Here is a 20,109-nt window from a genome sequence, read left to right as displayed (position 1 = left end):
TGTTCGCATTGATTGATCCGCTGCGGGGACCGGGCCGCATTCTACTGAGCGGCTGACCTACATTCTCAACGACGCCTTCATGCCTGTGATTGGGTGAAAAGAATCAGGCCTCCTCCAAATCATCTTATTGCCCACGCCGTGTGAGAATTATCTAATTGTATGTCTTCATGTGTGGGCTAATATAGGTCAATTGATATGTGTGGGCTGTTGATGGTGACTGAGGAAATGCAGCAGCATGAAAAGACCTGTGTTTGTGGAATAGAAAACATAGAGAGGTGACATATTGAGAAGTATTTTCAGGAACAAGCCTGGAGTTGGTTTGCTTTACAGATGCATTAAGACAACATGGACATACACAGATGCTCTTAGGGTATTGATTTAATGTGTGTATGTGTGTGTGAAGAGGTTTGTGGGGGTGGGAGGGGGGTCAGCTTTGCTCTTTTTGGTCGACTGACCCCTATAGCATCCATCGACCCTTTATGTAAACCCATTAGGGGCAGAGTAGCCTAACATGAGGGCATTAGACACACACACACACGCACACATGCACACACCCAATAGACATAAACACATTTGCAATCTAACCCACTGACAGACAGTTTTTAGTCCCACAGGAGCAACTATGGTGTTTTTATCTGTGTGTTTTAGTTGGACATGTGTGCTTAAACAGACTGGCTGTCTCAAGACTGACAAATGGTCAAATATGTCAGCACACACACACACACACACACACTCACACTCACACATAGACACACCATTCGGGCGGTCACCAAAGTATATGATTTAAGCCAGAGGTGAGTCTTTGCACATGTAAGCCAGTGTGTGGGTGTCAAACATAAAACATGCATCATTAGCTAACCAGCCAACATAACCCAAGATTTGATCAACTCTATTAGTCATATTGAAAGGAATCCAACATCAACTTAATCTCTGTCTCTGTGTGTGTTTGTGTGCACGCGCGTGTGTTTTGTCATCTGAACACAGTACAAACAGCTTTCTCAGCATGACCTACCCCCATCTACACCAAGATCCACCTCTGGTTCACACAACACAACCTCATCTAAACAGCAGATTTGCGAGCTGGTGACATCACTCATCAGCGTGTGTCACACCCAAGTGCTCTCACTTTTTGTTTTAATTGAATAAAAACGGCGAAGTCACCATGATGCAGACCAGACTCATGGTGTGACTGATGTCATTTAGCTATGCATGGGAGGTGTTGGTCACAAGTATAAACAGCAGCTCTGATCGGATGGAGGCGTTAGCAGTTTCCGGCCATCAGCTGCTCCATTAGAGACACTGCGTACTGTAGCAATTGCAGCTTTAATCCATGATTATATGCATTTGTATGCAGGAATGGAGTGAAACTGCTCATTCACCATGCTATTGAGTGATAATGATCTGGTTTGACAGGTGGCACCTGTTAGCTGACAGTTCCAGTGTCCTCTAACTTTAAAAAACTCATGCCATTTATGTTACCTGATATAATTCTTTTTCTGCATCCCAGCAACATCGAGGTGAAACACAGTCACAAATGCAACACAGTTTACATAACGCATGTAAACAAATGTTATCTATTGTGCAATAGCTAAGGGCTCAGGGTTAAAGATAGATTAAGCTGTTTTGGAAACACGCTTTGCTGACTCAGACTCTGGATGGGTTAAAGGGGTCAACGGTCTGTATCACACCCACATGAATCATGATCCATGAACATTATTCTTGAGCACACAAACATGTCCGTGCAGATAAATCTGAAAACTTGAATTAGGCGTTGAATTTTTTCCCCCGTCTCTCTGGCGGGGTTTTTTTTTTTTTTTTTAGGGTGTTGCAAGGTTCCTGTTCACATAGAAACAGCATAGCAATCAACATGTCCAAGCCTCTGATTTAAACACAAATTACTTTATTTCTTGTGACCAAAGACCCAGAGTCAGTGTGGATGGAGAAAAACACATGGCCGGAGTGATTTCATTTCATGTGACCGCTGACTCTTGATGCTTTGTTAATTAGGTGAGCAGTTTTGCTTGCCGGGCCTGCAAGGTCATTAGGGAGACCAGAGAGTAAAACAACACATGCTTGTAACCTGTGCTTGTTAAGACACATGTATATGCACTGTTTTATTGTACACACAGGAGCCTGTGTCCACAAACAGAGCTCATATTTTCATGAGGTGGTGCCTCCTGCGGTTTAGTGAGTCTCTCTGTTACATCAAAGCCAGAGAAGGACCTACAGCCAGACAACACTGCACCTTAACAGGCTCGTTGGGGATGAGAGAGAGAAAGCTGTAAGCCTAAGTTCAAGGACCATGGAGAATAATAACCTCTGGATGTCATTTTCACCTGGTAGTGGAACAGTTTTCTTGGAAAGGTGGAGTGAGTAAAAAAGCTCAGACAGGGTCTTGCATTGAAACTTTCAGGGCTCTCTTCGAGTTGAATGGAAATTGAGACGATTCCTCCAGTTTGTGTTGGAGTGACAAACTCGAGGCCGCAGATTCCCGTTTTAATGGGACCTCTGGATCTGTCATTTTATTTCTGCGCATGTCTTTTGTGCACTCGTGCGCTGGTATGCATATGCGCGTCTGCATATGTTGGAGGATTAGGGAGTGGAACCCCAGAATACACTCGCTGGAATGCAAAGTGTGTGTGTTTAGAGCAGCCCAAGGGCGAGGAATGTCTCCCAAACTCAGTGTAACAACTTTAAGTGGCGTGACCGGGGCTGTGTGTGTGTGTTATGAGTGACAGCAGGTGATGGGTGTGAGCTCGAGCAGGAGGGTGCGCCTCGAGGCCCCATCCATCTCCACATCGCATACGTATGCGTGTACACAAAAACACATTGCGCGCACTGCACTCCGTCTGTCCCCCTCCACTCCCAGCATGGGAGTAACGTGTGTTTTAATAGGTGTCTGCTTTATCTCAGCCAGGAGAAGTGAAAGAGTATCTCTGCTCCAGTCAATGAGGTTTTCATTCTTTTCTGTTCAGGTGGTGTTTGGACAACCTTTGGCAGGTGCTTAGTGGTGCTCTGCTTAAATGTATAGCCTCTTTGTGAAGCTTTATTTGATTTAAACTAAAGATATGTAGTCACATTTGATTCATATGTTCTCACTTTGTGCTCTCTCTATCTTTTTCTCTCTCTTTTTCTGTCTTGATGCTCTTTTCTTACCCAAAAACTGGTTGAAGAGATGCTGCTTGGCCTCTAAAGTACCATCAGCCCACAGTCCACTGGTCCAGTCCAGTCTCCTCATGTGACATGTCACAGCAGTGTGGAAACAAACTCCTATCCACTGTACTAATCTGGGAGATTAACAGATAATCAAGTGGGTTGGAATTAGTTGATTAGCTGCTGTCAACATAAAACATAGAGATGACCATGGAATGAATGAATGCAAATTAGGGCCTTACTACGTTACAGATTCTTCATGCGGGGGAGAGGATGCCCACTGAAATTTTATTTACGGGTCTGTACCATTTGTCTCGACTGAGGCATTTGGTAGCCATGTTGAGCCACTGCCCTTTCTGCCCCTTGAACTCCTGCTCATATCATGCTGACATCATAGTTCCTCCATCTGCTATATGTGCATGAGTGTGTGTATGGCCTTATTTGCTGTAGTGGGATAGTTCCCTTTTTGGCACATTTGATAGTGCTTTAAACATCAGCAGTTTCCTCATCTGTGTGAATGTATACCACACAATCACTGTTAGTTTTCTCAGTTAACATTTGTAATTAAACTTGGGTTTATGCAAGATTTTCTCTTCCCAGGACCCAGCAGAGTGGCTGTATTGTATTTCACTGGTTTTGTTGTCAGTGTTGTTTTGTGTTTGTTTTGATGTGTTTCAGTGACTGTGTGCGTTCTAGCAGGATATTACTGCTCTCAGTTCTGCGCCCCAGACAGCTGTCTGTTCCTTGGTTTATACTGCTCCAGGCTCAGTTACTTTACTATATTCTGTTGATCAAAAGGCAGCTGTCAGAGGAACTGTTTGTGTACGTGTTTGTTCTTTTTGCACATGTCTGCGGCACCGTCTCCCGCACAGCTGCTTCAAGTTAACGGCGACCTGGAAGAAGCGTGCTTCATTCAAAAGTGGTACCTCCCTCTCTCTCTCTCTTCCTCCTTTTTCCTTCCCTTTTCGTCCTCTCGCTGGTCGCCCTCTTTTCAAACCAAAACATCCCCCCCCGTGCGCCGTTAATTCACACAGCCGTTAAGTCAGCTGACATGTCTGGAGGGAGGCCAGAGGTAATTCTACCCCAGGATCCCAACCCCTGTCTTGGGCCTCTGCGTGGCGGGGTTCCCCCTCGTGAGCTCCTCCCCGGTTCTTAGCCCCTGAGTTGGGCCTGGGAAGCGCTACACACTGCACCCCAGACTGAACTACTTATGAAGGTGATTTAAAAGGCCATTCCACCTTATCCCAGGAGTACTGTCCCTCTTCTGCTTCCCGCTCTCTTGTAGTGAAGAGAGGGACTTTGGAGGTCAAGGGTTATTGGGTCATAGTAGAGTTCTGCTGGTCAAAACCTCATACTTTCAGACATTTTAATGGTCTTTTTGTGTAATCTAACACTCTTTGACCCAATTTGTCATGCTCTCTACATTAAGAGCGAAAGTCCTCCATGTGGAGAAATTGTTAAACAATTTTCTCCCATTCTTATTCAGCAATTAATGCCTTGTTTTATGTATAAGTTCGAAAGGCATTGTTTGTATTGTGACTGCATTCAAAGGCCTGGGGCAGCCTTGTTTAGACTCAGGGCCGGTAACCTTTAAACTTTAACCCTGTTAGAGCTGAGTAAGACGAAGACAAATACAAAGAAAATGGAGAGGACAAAGAAGAATATGTGTCTGGTTCCTCTCAAGGAATCCTCCGTACACCTCTCTCTGCTGTTTTCCTTTTTGGGGCTTACAGTATGAGAAGATCAAGATGACCCAGTGGGTGTCAGCACGATCAGTAGTCACACGGTTTTTGGTTCCAAGAGCATTTCACCACTCCAAGTTCCTTATACACAGGTTGGAGCCCTTCACCGTTTTGACCGTCCTGTTTCATTTCACGGGGATGAAATAGTTCAGAGCCAAGTTAAATCTCGGCTGAGACGTGTTGAACTCTGAGCAGACTTCATCCGTCCACCCTGGGGAGGTCAGGAGGAGATTCAGAGATAAATTTGCTGTCGAAGGAGAATTTCGCTGAAGCAATTTCTCCTCTCCTTAAGCTATACAGTTTTCCCTGTCCATCTGTCTCCATCTCCCCCACAGAGAAAAAATAAAAAAATTTACTGACCAGGATTCCTGATACGTTCAAGTGCTTTTTCAGTGATTTAACTTTCCATCCAGAAAGCCCCAAGCATTTGTAGAATGTGTCCCCGTCCTTGTGAGGGAAAACTTGGATCCAGGAATAATGTACCTCAATATTCTTCCACACACCTCGGAGCCAGTAATACACAGCCTGCCTGGCTTTGTGTAACCCTCAGCGGAGCAATGACATGAGCAAAAGCTGCCGTTCCCACCAACCACTAACATCACACACTTGTGACAGCTAATAAAAGTTTCACTCTAGGGGACAATGTCAATTCAGTGCATTTAATGTGTATGTGTTTGTGAGGGTGTGTGTGTGTGTGTGTGTTTGTGTCCTAAACCCCCGGGCCATTGCTGTCAGGGTTATGCCTGTCAAAGGCACAACAGGGTTTCTCCTCTGTGATGGCCATTTAGGGATGTGACCTCCTATTTCCCCTCTGCGGACACACACACACACATATACCCACACACATGCAGCACCTCTAGCTGAGGCCCCTGGCCTGCTCTGATCCTGGTGGCAGATGGAATTAGCAGTAATTATGAGCTCATTAACTCCAGCCTGTTCTGTAATCCTCTGTAATGCCCAAATACTGCTGTGTGTGGTGTGTGTGTGTGTGTGTAGTTAATATGTACATGTGTGTTCACAAAAGACTGTCCAAGCAGCTATCACACATTGTTCCATTTCACATCATGGAAACAGGACGGAAAGGAAACAATAAATAACATGGAAGGGGAAATTAATTTCTCTGTTGAGCGTGTACCCAAAGGCAGACTGCCTGCACAATCTAGTTTTTAATTGGGTCTTGTCAATGATTTACTGTAAGTATTTAACAATACAACTCAGTAGAGAACCTGTATTGAGTGGCTAATTAAAAGCCTTTTTTAATGACAGATTTGTTGCTAATTACTCTACAAGTCCCCCAAGACGGCAACATGCGTTCATTAAAAAGTGGTAGAATCAGTAATTTACCAGTGAGACTAAATGTCAACACAGCATGTATGGAAGTGTTTCTTTGATAAGAACATACCATGAGTTCAGAGAGCAGCAGATGGCTGGGACTTTATGGAAATAAGCAGCTAAAACTACCGTTTGTAATCAATCTGCCTGCATCTTAAGCACAATAACAGATAGGCAATGTATACCATGGTCACTATAGCTACAGTATGTCTGCAGTGGTTGGATATTTGCGCCATGTTATGTCTGTACTGGCCTTATGTGTCAGAGTTTGAGGCTTTCAAGATATAATGTGGGCTTGGGCCTCCAGAGGGAATTTTTACATAGCCTTATATGGTGTTGCAGTGATGTATAATCCTGCGCAGACGCTTTAAAAATCAGTGTGACAGACACAATTTTGGATAACATTTCAACCTCTCCGATATCTACTCTCCATTCACCCATCCATGATTGGAAAATAATGATTTTACTGGGACAATCTGCTATGGTCATAAGCCTCCAAGGTGAGTCACAGATCGGTGTGTGTTTTTGTGCATGTGTGTGTGTTTCCTGGTGATAAGCTGCTGAAGTGGTCCAGGGACCCATAGTGTTAGCCATCTGTGCTCACCAACCACACTCGCCCTCTTCTTTTGATTTATTATCAAGTAAATTTGATGGGAGCTCTTACTCATCGTGTCATGATTTTTGTCACAAGATTTCTCACACTTGAATCTACTGTAATGTTCACAACCGTTTTGGAGAAGAAGGAGAAGAAACACTAATAATGGGTGTGGCCGGTCATGCTGCTCTTTCCCCCCGCAAATGAGTCATTTTGTTTTGTGAGAGTGTGTGTGGACGTGTGTTTACACCAGTGTCACTGTGAGAAAACAGTCATCTCCTGTTGGGTTTACATCCTGTTTTGTGTGTCCAGACTGAAACCTGTAGATGATGTTGAAGCAGAAAGCGAGTCATAAGGTTGCTGCTGAACTGCAAATTCTCTTCTTATTGTTTATCCCTTTTTGCTTGTCTGTCAAACTTTGTGAACATAATGAGTAACATTATTTATGATTCCTTACACCTGCTGTAAGGTGGTATATAGCATTTTGGTGGCAGGATGATAAATGAGTCTATCTTAGCTGCGTTATTTTTTTAAATGTGTGTCCAGATGTGTCCCTCATACACAAGCGCAGACAATGCACCTCACCCAATTGTCATCCCTTGAACCAGTTACAGTCTCTCATATTTATTCTTTAGAGGATCTAATGACTTCAGCAGCCCTTTCATATGTGCCCCCTCCGGTTTCTGAGCCGGCTGCCCAGTGCCAGTCTGGCAGTGCCCTACTTTCCATTTGCCTGAAAAGGCATCACTACAACCAGGAACCCGTCTGATTTAGCCATTTTGGGTTCTGCCATGTGACACTGTGGATTTTAATAGGAATGGAAAGTTCCTGTCCACTGCGGGACTGCAGAAACACTTTCCATGCGTTTACACAGGCGGGAGTGAGACAGTGTCCAAATATCACACTGGATGGGACATGTTTAACCCCGTGAGGAAACAAAAGTTTGTATCACTGTTATATTTGTACTATATCATTCACAAGACAGAGAACCTTTCAATCCTTGCTCCTGTATTATTCAGAGTGTTTCCATCCACCTGCACATTTTAAGTTTGCACATAAAAAAACCTGACTGAAAATACTGGAAATCGGAAAAAAGTTGAAATTTCACAAAAAAAGCTTTTATACCTGGCTAAGGTTGAAAGATTGCCACATTGATAAAAGCAAAATGTAACACGTTGGTCATGATGTACATGAAGCATGTGATTTAAACCTCCACTTTAAGGTCCTTACTTTTTCTTCTACAGTTGTTTAAAAGCATCTGACTCACAGCTGATGCCGTCCATCTGTCCTCTATATTGTCATCTTATCTGCTCCAACATGGTCCAGCAGGTTTAATACAATTTTTTTAGAGCAGATTAAGGTGACATTAGTACACATTCATTCTAATTTCACCTCGATGGTCCACTTGAATATTCTGCTTGTGCTGCAAAGCGACGTATCCTTAGATAACAAGATTGATAATGACATTGTGCTCCCCCTCGCTATCGATCTGTTGTTTAGTGACAGGCTTTGCATACGTGCACTAACATTCTCTATAATGTGCACTGACTATTGATGAGGTAATTACTTAATTGTGTTTTTTTAATCAATCCTCTGAGTGTAGGACAGTAACTGCCATCACTGCCATCCATCCTCTGATAATGCAGCATAGTCAAAAATCACTTGGTTGGAATTCACCGCAGGAGTTTCAGCGTCACATTCCTCCAAACGGCCTCCATGCAGTTATAACCAATGTTTGTTTAGATGGAACAGCTTATCAACCAATACTGTTAAGTCTGCTCCCTTAGCCTGGCAGGACTCCAACTCCCAGCAAGCACTGCTCTGAACAGAAACCACAGGCAAAGCTGCTTTGTCTCTGCAGTGGCTTTTTCTTCTTTCTGCATCTACTGTATTTCTCTCACTTTCTTTCTCCCATCCCTCAACCTCAGAGAGGTCACAGACTGAGAGGAGGTGAGCAGAGTGCAGAGCTCTCGTAATAAGCAGCAAGGGGAAAAAAAGACCATTCACTTTGAGATCAAAGCAACTGGCTCCATAGTCTGAATAGTGCAGGAGCACAGAAGCTTGTTAATAAAAGCTGACTATTTAGCTCAGCAACAGATTCAGCTCTTCTCTTGATAGCTTGTGAGGCTCAGTGTTTGTGTGGGTGTGCCGGTCCTCTCGGCAGAGTACGAGGAACAAAGAAACTGTGTCTCTGCGAAAGGAGGATGTGGCGTACATTGACCACCATGACCTTTATTAATCTGGTAAATGAAAGAGAAATATTTAAACCATTTCAAACATTCTGCGACTTGCTGGAGACATTCTCATTCTCTGAGAGATGATGAAATCCCAAGTTTACTCTGGACAGACGACAGAATGCCTCGCTGTGGCTCGTCTCTGTTCGAGGTGCGGTTATAATGTCACGAGCGAAGGCAGAGTAAGAAACCACTTGTGTGCAGCTGGCTCGGGATGACAGAATGTGTCCATGTGGCATACTCTCTGCTCAGCTGGATGCTGCATTTTGCACATGGTGCACTGGGAAAAAAAAAACGGTCAGGTGGAGGTGAAGAATGAGTTTAATCCAGTGCCTCTCAGCTTAATTGACATTTATTGCGGCCTAAATCAAATCACCATTGATATTCATTTTGCTCATAAAATTACAGTCACAGGGTGCCATTTTTCAGCATCTTGATCCTTTCCCTCCAGCTGTGTTCTTTAACTTGAGATCAGGCCTAAAGTCACAGGGGGACAATGAAATTTAACATCCATAAGCAGTGCATGCAGATTCATGACCGTGATTTACACCCAGTATTTTAATGACATTTCATAAAACCGTAATTTCATCTGTTACATCTTGAATATTGTTGGCAAGAGATTCTGCTTTTTCAGGATGTGTTACAGCGCTGTAGCTGACTGGTGTTAGCTTGCTTTTTAGAGGAAGCTGCACTGTAGGCTGAGCTAATTTAAAAATGAATATAAATGTGACAGGGAAGTGGCTTGACTAAAATGGTGCTTGCTCTTAGACACTAGCTAATCTGTGAAAGGGCTGATGTAGATGAATTAGGTGCTAATATTATCCCTCAGTCTCCACAGCTGCTGCGAAGAATGAAAAAGACGAGGCGGAGCGGGGCGGGGGGGCGGCGATTATAGCGGGAGATTTCAGCAGCTGCTATTGAAGGAAGGAAGGATGGAGCGGGTTGAGGCAGAGGAGGCAAGTTGGTGGAAGTTTAGAAAAGAGAGATGAGAGACAGTCCTCTCGAGGGAGGGTGCATCGTGCCCTGAGAAGTTGAGCAGGTCCTCTGTGTATCATCGACAGCACTTCTCGCTCCATTATAGCTCCCTCTTTTTCACACTTGTCATTTGAGGTCTTTCTTTTCTCCGCACATACCACTTCGCCCTCTTCTCTCGAGTATCCTCATGTTTCATCGCCCTCTTTTCAAGCTCAGTCTTCCTTTTATCTCACCCAGTAGACTTGATGGAAGACTGTAGAAGGCAAAGAGGAGCCGGATGACAGAAGATCTGCTTAGGCCGGATTTTCGGCCAGCGCCGATTTAGGATATCAGGTTTTGGCAGGGAAATCAGAAAATTATTTTTCAGCCAGAAACCTTTGGACTGACTTGGACAGACAGTGTTTCAAGACCTTCAACTGATATCTACTAAAGTCTTTTGGGACTTGAGAAAAGATTTCCTATTCACAGAACTCTGGGTCATTGAAGTCTGAGCTGAACAGAATTTTGGCCGATCAAAGCTGATGGCTTTTTAACTTACTGCTACGACAGTTGTACAGAAATTCACACACAGATAAACCATAACACGGACTCATGATGCCTTATGTTCCACTTGGCGCCCACATCATCTTAACTGTCATTTACTTTTTGAGTCTCTGAGGTGTCTTCTGGTCTCATCAAAGCAGCTTTTAATGGGGTCTCTCTCCTTGGTCTGATCGATTTGGCATTTGTATTATAAGAAGCTCATTTTATTTCACAGAGGAATCAAAAAACACAATACAGAATTTCTTCTTAGTGATTCAAAAACTTGATTTACTTTTTTATGTCCACTGTGAGATGATGTCACCGATAAATTCAGATGAAGTCCTTTGTTTAATATTTATTCACCCACTTGGCTGGTGCTGTCCCCGTGATCCCTGTTTGATCCTTGAACCCGTTTCCTTTTTTTATGGCTTCTTGTTTTCACATCTGTCGGCTGAGTGACAACCAGGGTTTGGCAGAGACTGTGTTTGTACTGTTTCTTTTCATATCTGAATTATTCATCAGAGAGGGCATTATCATTCTCAAAAGCACTGGTGGACATGCAGATAGCTCTGAATAACAGGATACAAAGAGACAGGTATCGCCTCAGATAGGTGCTGATGGTAAACCACAGCTGTGCCTCCCAGAAGGAGGTTTAATTTCCAGCAGTGGGAATGGAAATGAATGACACATGCACACAAATTTGGTACGAATAAATCACCTCTGTATGAGTTAAAAGTTTATTAGTTCCTTTGTGCATTTTTGTACTAGAGGGTAAATAGAAATCTGGTATAAAGCAAGAATCCAACATCAGCTTTTATGGAAAAATATCCTTCTTAGAAAGCTGTTAAATCTCTAATTGAGTCTTAAAACATCATATTCTGTTATAAAACACCTTGTGAAATCATCTGCCAGGTGATAAGATAATTTCACACATTTTCAATGCAAAGATTGGCTTGTTTGTTTTCTTGACCATTGAGTTTTTAGACAGTTTAATTGAGCCTGGAGTGTGAGATGTATTTTTTCATCATAAAAATCTTGTAGACACACGTTTGAAATATCAATTCGAACATTCTGCTTTGTTTCAAGAATGAACACTACTGTTCAAAATGAAAATGCAGTGTAGCAACCTTTTTTGTACTTATTTAAAGAGGTTTAAGTGTTTTAGCATTTCACATTAAGGCAGAGAGCGTAGCTTGGTGCTCTGGGCGTGTCTGGCCCAATCTTAAATTTGCCCTTAATCTTAGTCTGGCATATAGACAAGGCAGCATTACAGCCACTTCAGACGTAAAATCTCGTCTGCTCTTTTTTCATGTCTAAGATATCCACAGGCTAGACAGGGAGGGCTTTCCCTTTCGCCCCTCTCCCCCCCGATCCCCGCCGTCAAGTCCCTCAGGGTACAGTGTGACCCATACAGGCACCCAACCGGAAGGCCCACCCCGCTTTCTCTCCTCTCCATCCTCCGCTGTGCCACAGTATACATGACCTCATTAGGGTAACCCCATCCTCTGAACTTGCTTTACAGTATAGTGTGATATCAGTCGAACCTATTGACCCTAATGAGAGAAAAAAAACCCAACCCCCTAACTTCCTAAACGTGACCCATTTAATGTATAGAAGCGAATGTGCAGCCACATACCTAAACATCTCAATATGTGCTCCTCTTCACCCCTGCTTCCTCATTCCTGTCCTGCAAGTCAGTGTGTTGAGGTAGATGACAGATTTGTTCCAGTTATTTCTTGAGGTTTATGTGACTCGATCTTTCACATTACTGGTGATATAGTATTTGATACTGATGAGCTTCAGACAGGAAATATTCAAACGCAACCAAGTTGTTAAAGGAGAAGCCTTAACTGAATCATTTGAATTTTCACGTGAACTCATAGAGGCCACACAAAGAAATCTACTGTTTAAGAGGCAAAAAATGCGACAGACACTTTAGACCATTGCACATCGCAGCCCCTAGATACATGTGTTACGCAACAAAGGGCACGCCTCACCTTTTCTCAGCTGAAAGAGCTCATTCACAGCTGAATGCCACAAGTTCAGGCACATTCTCCAAGCTTTGTTGAAAGATGTCCTTCAAATGTAACAACAATAACAATTATAGCTTCATAAATATGTGTTTTTAAAATATAGAGTGAACAAATTGTACCACAGGTTCAACATTGTTGAATTTTGATTTTAAGTAGGATGATGTTATTGTTTTTAGATATTCGCAGGTAACTACTGCAGAAGCACCCCAACCTGTTTAAGTCAGGATTTTCAGAACAAATGCTCTTGGGGAAAAGACAACAACCAAGCAGATGTGTGCCATGCGGATAGACTTCACAGTCCTGGCGCAGGCTCCCCTCCTGCATACACTCGTGGGCGCATGCATCAGTGTATATGTTCTTTAGTGCTATTTTTGTGTGCGTGTGTGGGTTGTGATGATGTCGAGAGCGCTCCGAATTTCAGTTCGCCAAGTTCTTGCAGTGCGAAAGTTAGGTATATAGAGCAGGCAGCTTTCTAAATGAGGTCTGTGTCTATGAATATTTAATCAAAAGACAAACTGGAAGACGTGGAGCCAAGAGAGCCAATTGCTGATGTAACGTAGCTGGTGGAGCGTGGGTATATAATCCAATTAACTGACAGAGATTGCTTTGTTTTCTAAGATATTCTTGGGTATGAGAGCATGTGGTGGTATGTGATATGTGATCGATCCCTGTAGACATTAGTGACCACAATTAGCTTCTGTATGCCCTTGGAGTTGGAAGGGGTTTGGTATCTTGATCAAGGACACTTTCACAAAGTTGGATGCTTGATGGCATTGTGATTTAAACTCAGGTTGACCAGTTGAAGGAGACTCACAACCACTGGCCAAATTCTGAGCACACCTCCAACCAAAAATAGGAGCACACCTCTACTGTCTGTCTGGGTTTGACCTAAATACACTAGTACAATAACAGCCTTGCATTCGACACTGATAACATTGTTTTAAGGCTGATCAGATGTTTTTTTTTGCATCTTTCCCCTACAAGTTTGCTATCATTTAATACAGTGATAGCAAGTGATATTAAATGCTAATCCATTACTTTTAGCTAATTATTTGAACTGCATACTTAGCAGTTATATCTGAGGTACTTGCACCTCAGAAGTACCCCGTGATGTACAAGCATCCCTGGTTGGCAATCACTGTTATATTTACATATTATCTAACACATCTTCTTTGTCATTGTTTCTTTTAGTTGGGATGAGAGCAGTTCCATCAGCAGTGGTCTGAGCGACGGCTCAGACAACCTCAGCTCTGAAGAGTTCAACACGAGTCCCACTCTCAACTCCCTTCCCACCACTCCCATCGGCTCCCGCAGAAACTCAGCCATAGTGGTAAGTATAGGCACACGTTAGCATACACACAACAAACACACACACAGCTGTCTGACACAGATGGATCAGCAGTGCGTGTGTTGGATACAGTAGTATCGATTAAGTTTTTAATCCAGTGAGGTATTGATTAGGTGCTGAATGATGTGTCATGCACCCTGGCAGTGAACAGAGGGCACACACACACATACAAATACACACAACAGGCAGCAGGACATTGGCATCAGAGACAAAGCCTGATTAAGTATTCTTTGCACACTCATAATATTTATCACATCTGCAGCGATCAATGTTCACTGCAACACATACACACACTACACACTGGACAGCTGCACTGTTCCACAAAGCTCCTTTTTGGTCTTTTGTGGGGTGTTTTAGAGCTGTGCTAAGAGCTGAATTTTTAATTCTAATCAGGCTCATTTGGGAGGTTTTATAGAAAAATACCGTCTGAATAAGATCAGCTAGTGTAGCCATAGACCCAGTAGTAGGTCATTGATCTACACTAATCCATAACAAAAAAAAATCTGGAAAAAACAAGCGGTATCCCTGAAATCTCATACCTATACCACCTGATTCTAATCCAGCTAATCCAGAGACTGTGGTTTTGACTGCAGTTAGAAACCGCTGTCCTTAGTGATTATATTTTTCCCACAATACAATGAAGTGCACTACAACAGTGTGGTCTTACAAAAATCTTCTGTGGGAAAAGGAGGATTTGGGACTCATGACCTCAGTGCTTTTAAAATCCTGTCTACAGCTCTGCTTGAGTGTCTCTAAGATCCATCTGTAGCTGTATGGGTTCCAGACTGTGTGTGTGTGTTTTGCTAGAGTGTCTGATTTAGGTCACACCTCCACAGTGCGGTTTATGTGACTGATGTAGTGGGATTTTAGTGGGAGAGAGACAGCAAGAGACAGAGGGAGTTAGAGGGAGAGAGAGAGAGGGGAAATCAGTGTAACCATAGCAACCAAAGCGCAGGGATGCTGAGAGTACAGGGCTTTGTCTTTTCTCGTATGTAGTGAAGGACAGGTCTAGAACATGGCCATCTGCGCACACACACACACACACACACACACAGGGCCATCTGCAGTCCTGCATCCGGGCCAGCGAGCTGGAAGAACCAGGGGCGCCTCCCTCCACGCCTAGTTGCAGGAGTCATGGCAACCATTACCCCCCTATGGCATCATTACCATGGCAACCAACCATCACATCATCATGTACCCGACATCGTCTAATACACATGGCTCCCTGTTCTCACACCATTCTCAGCTGATGTTTTTCTTTATCGGATTCTCTTTCTCTCTGTGTCCTGAAGCCATTTCTTTGTCTCTGTTTTCTCTTCTGTGTTACTTCTGTCCCTTTTTGCTCCTGTTGATTTTGGATTGTCTCACAAGGCATCTCTGACTTAACATCAACTCCTCTTCTTCCCCACATATTGTGTAATGCGCTCAACAAGGATTTTGAGGTTTAAGGAGAGAGGGGTAATGAAAAAAGGGGGCACAAGGAAGACATGTTTGAAAGAGAGAATCAAAGCCAGAAAGCGGTGAATGCAGGTGGTACAAAAACCTGGATTTCCTCATTTCCTCATGGAGGTAGACCAAGTATTCAAGTTAATGCACCTTGTTTTCCTAGTACCTTTATGTATGTGTGTGTGTGTGTGTGTGTGTGTGTGCGTGTGTGTGTGTGTGTGTGTGGTGTGTGTGTGTGTGTGTGTGTGTGTGTGTGCCTATTTGTCTCTTTCTCTGTCTGTTTGTGTTGTTATCCATGTGTTGTCACGGCCAGATGTGTATCTCATCTCCCCCTCCTCTGTTTCAATAATCAGGGAATGTGTGTCAGGAAATGACAATGTTTTATCAACAAGGTCTGGTCAGACAGGACACACACACACACACACTCACACATACCGCCTCCTTGTGTGATGTGAACCTGCCCATGGGGTCTATTGGTTTTAATAAAAAAGGAATTCAGCATATGAGTCTTCATGAGAACCGCTGGGTGCAATGTCCTGAACTGGCACATGCACGCACACACACACACACACACACACACACGTCCAGCTTCACGTTCACACACCTCCTGATGTATTGTGTAACTGGGGAGTATAATCTGCCTCTGTGAAAACTAGTCATATCAGTCCTTGTGTAGTCTCCCATCAACACTCATACACACTTTACACAGCCATTGTGTACTGCATGTAATCACCACATACACATGCAGAGGACCCTGACTAAGTAATGTCCTGATTTTCACATTTCCTTTAGTTTAACATTTGACTTTCTTCCTTATTGGATTATGTGCTGTCTGTTTTCTCTGTGTAGATCAGGTGTGTGTGAGTCTTTGTGTCTGATCTAATATTTGTGTGGTAGTGTGTGTGTGTGTCCAGTATATTTGTGTGTATTTGTTGGGCAGTTTCTCCCCCTGCTGTCTCTGTCCACTTCTCTTTTGAAGTGTTCAAACGGAGCATACAATAGGATTTAGACTGGGGAGATGAGACATAATTGAGTGAGTTTTTAAGTTGACTGGGTAAGACATGGTTTTCTGCTCAGAGGGCATCAAGATGAGGCAGAGTCTGAGTCTCTAACTCAGTCCACACACCTCATCAGATGTCTGTTTTTCAAACTGTGACCCATGATGAACACAGAACACAGAATTCAAGGGACACACACTGTTTTTTGCATAAATGATAAATGATGATGAATGAAGAGTTGTTCTACTGGATCATTCATCCAACTTCACTGAATCACCTTCCACTGAAGCTAGATTTTAAGTAATAAAAAGTTGTAGCATTTAGGTTTGGTTTGGAGGATTATATGAATGTAGAATACAACACAGTGCAGTTCTTCAAGTGGGACTCAAGTTGGATTTAAATGTATTCATGATGATTTTACCAGTGGTGCACAGAAAGGCATTATTCTACTGTACAATGTAGTTTTTATGTCTACCAAACCAAAAAGAGGACCGGGCTCTTCACCTAGCCATGGTCACTGTGTAAAACAGGCACAATCTAGTACAAAAAAAGGCTAAAATGTCCAAATGTTGTCCGACAGAACAAGCCAAACTTTAGCATTTCCAGAGTCCGCAGATTGAGTCTGTTCAGGAGACAGATTTGTTCAGAACACGTGCCTAATTTCAGCTATGATTTCATCCATAGCACTTCTACAAAGATAGATCAAGGCTAACTTAACTAACCTCTGCATGTTGCTCAAGTTTTCCTGTGCTTACCTCAAGTTGTAAAGGTAATCATGTGCACATGCACAAAAACCTCAGTGAGACAGGTGCTTAATACAAAGATCTGCGTGTCACTAATGAAGCCAGTCTTATAGGAACGCTCTGATTCCACAGTGTGTGAGAATCATCCCATTTTACTAACTTCACAATAAAAGCCACATGCAGTTTTTATGTGAGCCCTGATGCTCATGCTCAGTTTTGTTTTTCAAGTCTGCTCTACACCTGTAAAGCAAGAAAACTACCAGAGACATATAAATATTGTCTCCATCTCAATGCAGTGTCTTTCTTCTTCTCTCTAGATGCGAACAGATGCAGAGAAGAGGTCTCTGGTGGAGAGCGGTCTGTCCTGGGACACTGACGATACCAAACCCAGCCGCAAGAGCCAGGGCAGCAGCGTCTATGATACAGGAAGTCTCAAGTCAGAATCAGCCAATAAATGGAAAAAGACAAGGCCGCAGGGGGAAGGGCTGGAAGGAGGGAAGGGCGAACTGAAGAAACCTCAAACCCTGGGTCAAGGAAATGTGTTGAAGAAAGGAAGAAACCCACCTGTGGGAGTCACATCTCCAATCACCCACACCTCTCAGAGTGGGCTGAAAGTGGCAGGTAAGCAGAGAAACAGACACACAGACAGACACAGAGTGAGGTGTAATATATATATAGCTGCATTTGAGATGGTTTCATAACCTGAGCAGACTGACACATTTCTCTGGCTGTCTTTTAATATTCCCTTCTTTCTGGCTGTCCCACACCCACACACAGTCACAGACACACACTCTGTCTTTGTCCCACACATTCATCCACAGCTGCAGCCCACCCTCTGGGCCTTTAGAAAGTGGTGCCATGTATCAAACGCCCATCACCACCCACTCCCTTCCTGCCAGCCAACCACACACACACACACACACACACACACACACACACACACACACACACTGACCAACAGTGTTTTTTTTTCTTCCTATTGGGCTAGCCTTTCCTATCCAAGCTTTATTTTTGTGTCAGACAGAGAGAATTTATAGCACTCAGAGAAAGGCCTTGTACCCAAAACAACGGGACCAGAGACAGTGAGTGTGTTTGTAATCGCGTGTGTGTGCAGACAGGTCTGAGACTGTGCCAGCCTTGAAGAGTGTCACCCATCACACTTAACACACACACACACACTCTCTCTCTCTCTCTCACACACACACAAAGAGCACAATAGTGAGGATTGTGCAGCTGCCTTTTAAGCTCACCATCTGTGTGCTGTTTACATAAGCACACATACACATACGCACACATATAGACAACCAAAACAACAGGATATTAGTTGTGCTGTTGTATGCCAGTCTAGATAGGCAGTGTCTGTGTAAATAGTCCTCTTTCTGTGGGACTGTCCTGTGTTTGCATTGCCAGCTGTTGCAATGATAGATATGCCAAACAAGTGTGTTGAACCAGCCTGTGATCTGTGAGCCAGGCTGTTATTGTTACTGATGTCAACCGTATGAATCTGCTATCAAGGCTACTCAATCTGCCACTGAGTTTCAGGCTCTAATTAATCAGATGACGAAGTCAAGTGAAAGCAGACTGGAAAGGGTTCCTGTGGCTCATCTGTGTGGAGGAGCTGATGAAATTAATTAAACGCGGGGTAGACATTCTTAGGTAGTTAGAGAGGTCTTTATTGCTCATGCTTGAGATCAGTTCATTGCTGAGGTTTTGACAGGATGGTGTGCAGCATTTTCAGCAATAGACAAGCACTGTGTCGCAGTTCCATACTACGTGGAATACATACACACCATAACCATGCTATGCTTTTTAGTCTTTAAGATGAATGATTATGTTCATTATTGTTTATGTTTGTTTCATTTTTTGTACAATTATTCTGTTTATTGTTTAATCTATAAAATGTAAATAAATAAGGAAAGAAGCACCCATCACAAGTTCTGAAAGCACGTGACTAGCACTTTAAAATGCAAAGACAGTCAGTTTATAATGATATAAAAGAAAGAAGAGCAGCAAACTCTCACATTTGAAAAGCTCCACCCATCAAATATTTAGTATATTTCCTTGATAAATTAATGAAACAATTACTCCATCATAAAAATAGTTGATGATTAATTTTCTCTGGTCAGTTAATCAATTAATGATGATTTGTTTCAGCACTCATTTTATGGTTAACTCTACCTTATTGGATGTAAAACTAACTAACATATGTTATGTATTTTGTTGACCTAATATCATAATTCTACTACTGCTACTTTTCTTTACCGAACAAATGCAGCATCTGCTGCATGTCAGTCTGTCCTGTAGCAGCATACCCTCCTCTCTTTCCTCTCGATCATCAAGACTGAGGGTGTTGTGTGTTGTTCAGATTGTAAAGTCCTCTGGGACAAAATTGGGACAATAAAATCAAATATAACTAGACTTGACTACTGCCAGTTAAACTTAACAAGGAGAAATTAACATGTTTTTCCAAAGAATTAATACTTAATTTTTTTTGTTTTCTGAATGTTGGTGGAGCCTTTAAAACCACTGTGTACTATTTGTGTTATTTTTTTCCCAGCTGTGAGCATTGCCTCTTTTTTCCCTTGTGCATTGCATTATGGGTCAGTAATTGTCCATTAACATCAGACTGCTTAGCAAGCATAATAATTATAGTTTACCAATTTTTGTCAATTTAGCGTGAACACACTGCATATCTGCTAGAATTACTATGTAGTTTTCAGAAGTGGGACACAGTGCAGGTGTTCGTCATTCTGTCAGCACTGAGCAAATGGCTGGTGAAGGTCATTTGTCTCCCTCTTTGTTTCCTCCGTCAGATGGGGTCACACTGACACACATCTGCAAATACATTCAGCTACCTCTCTGCAACAAATCTCCCATGTACACACAAATCGTCACTGATACTGTATCTCACACACACGCTGATGGTGTGATGGTTGATGAGAGGCGACGTCAGCAGAATCAGGGAGCGTAGGAACGAGGCGGCTCGTG

General features: G+C 43.0%; 1 protein-coding gene across 8 annotated transcripts in view; it reads left to right on the top strand.

Moving 5' to 3' along the window:
- The window catches only part of LOC108877911 (neuron navigator 1), a 94,925-nt gene that overhangs the window by 59,639 nt on the left and 15,177 nt on the right, over positions 1-20,109 (top strand). For all 8 annotated transcript variants that reach the window (XM_051071216.1, XM_051071224.1, XM_051071220.1 and 5 more), the window contains 2 exons: positions 13,778-13,916; positions 17,439-17,742. In XM_051071216.1, coding sequence (XP_050927173.1) covers positions 13,778-13,916; positions 17,439-17,742 — 443 coding nt within the window. The remainder of the gene's footprint in view (positions 1-13,777; positions 13,917-17,438; positions 17,743-20,109) is intronic.

This window comes from Lates calcarifer, linkage group LG6, assembly GCF_001640805.2.
Source record: "Lates calcarifer isolate ASB-BC8 linkage group LG6, TLL_Latcal_v3, whole genome shotgun sequence".
Lineage (NCBI taxonomy): Eukaryota > Metazoa > Chordata > Actinopteri > Centropomidae > Lates > Lates calcarifer.
This window is presented reverse-complemented; position numbering and strand designations above follow the sequence as displayed.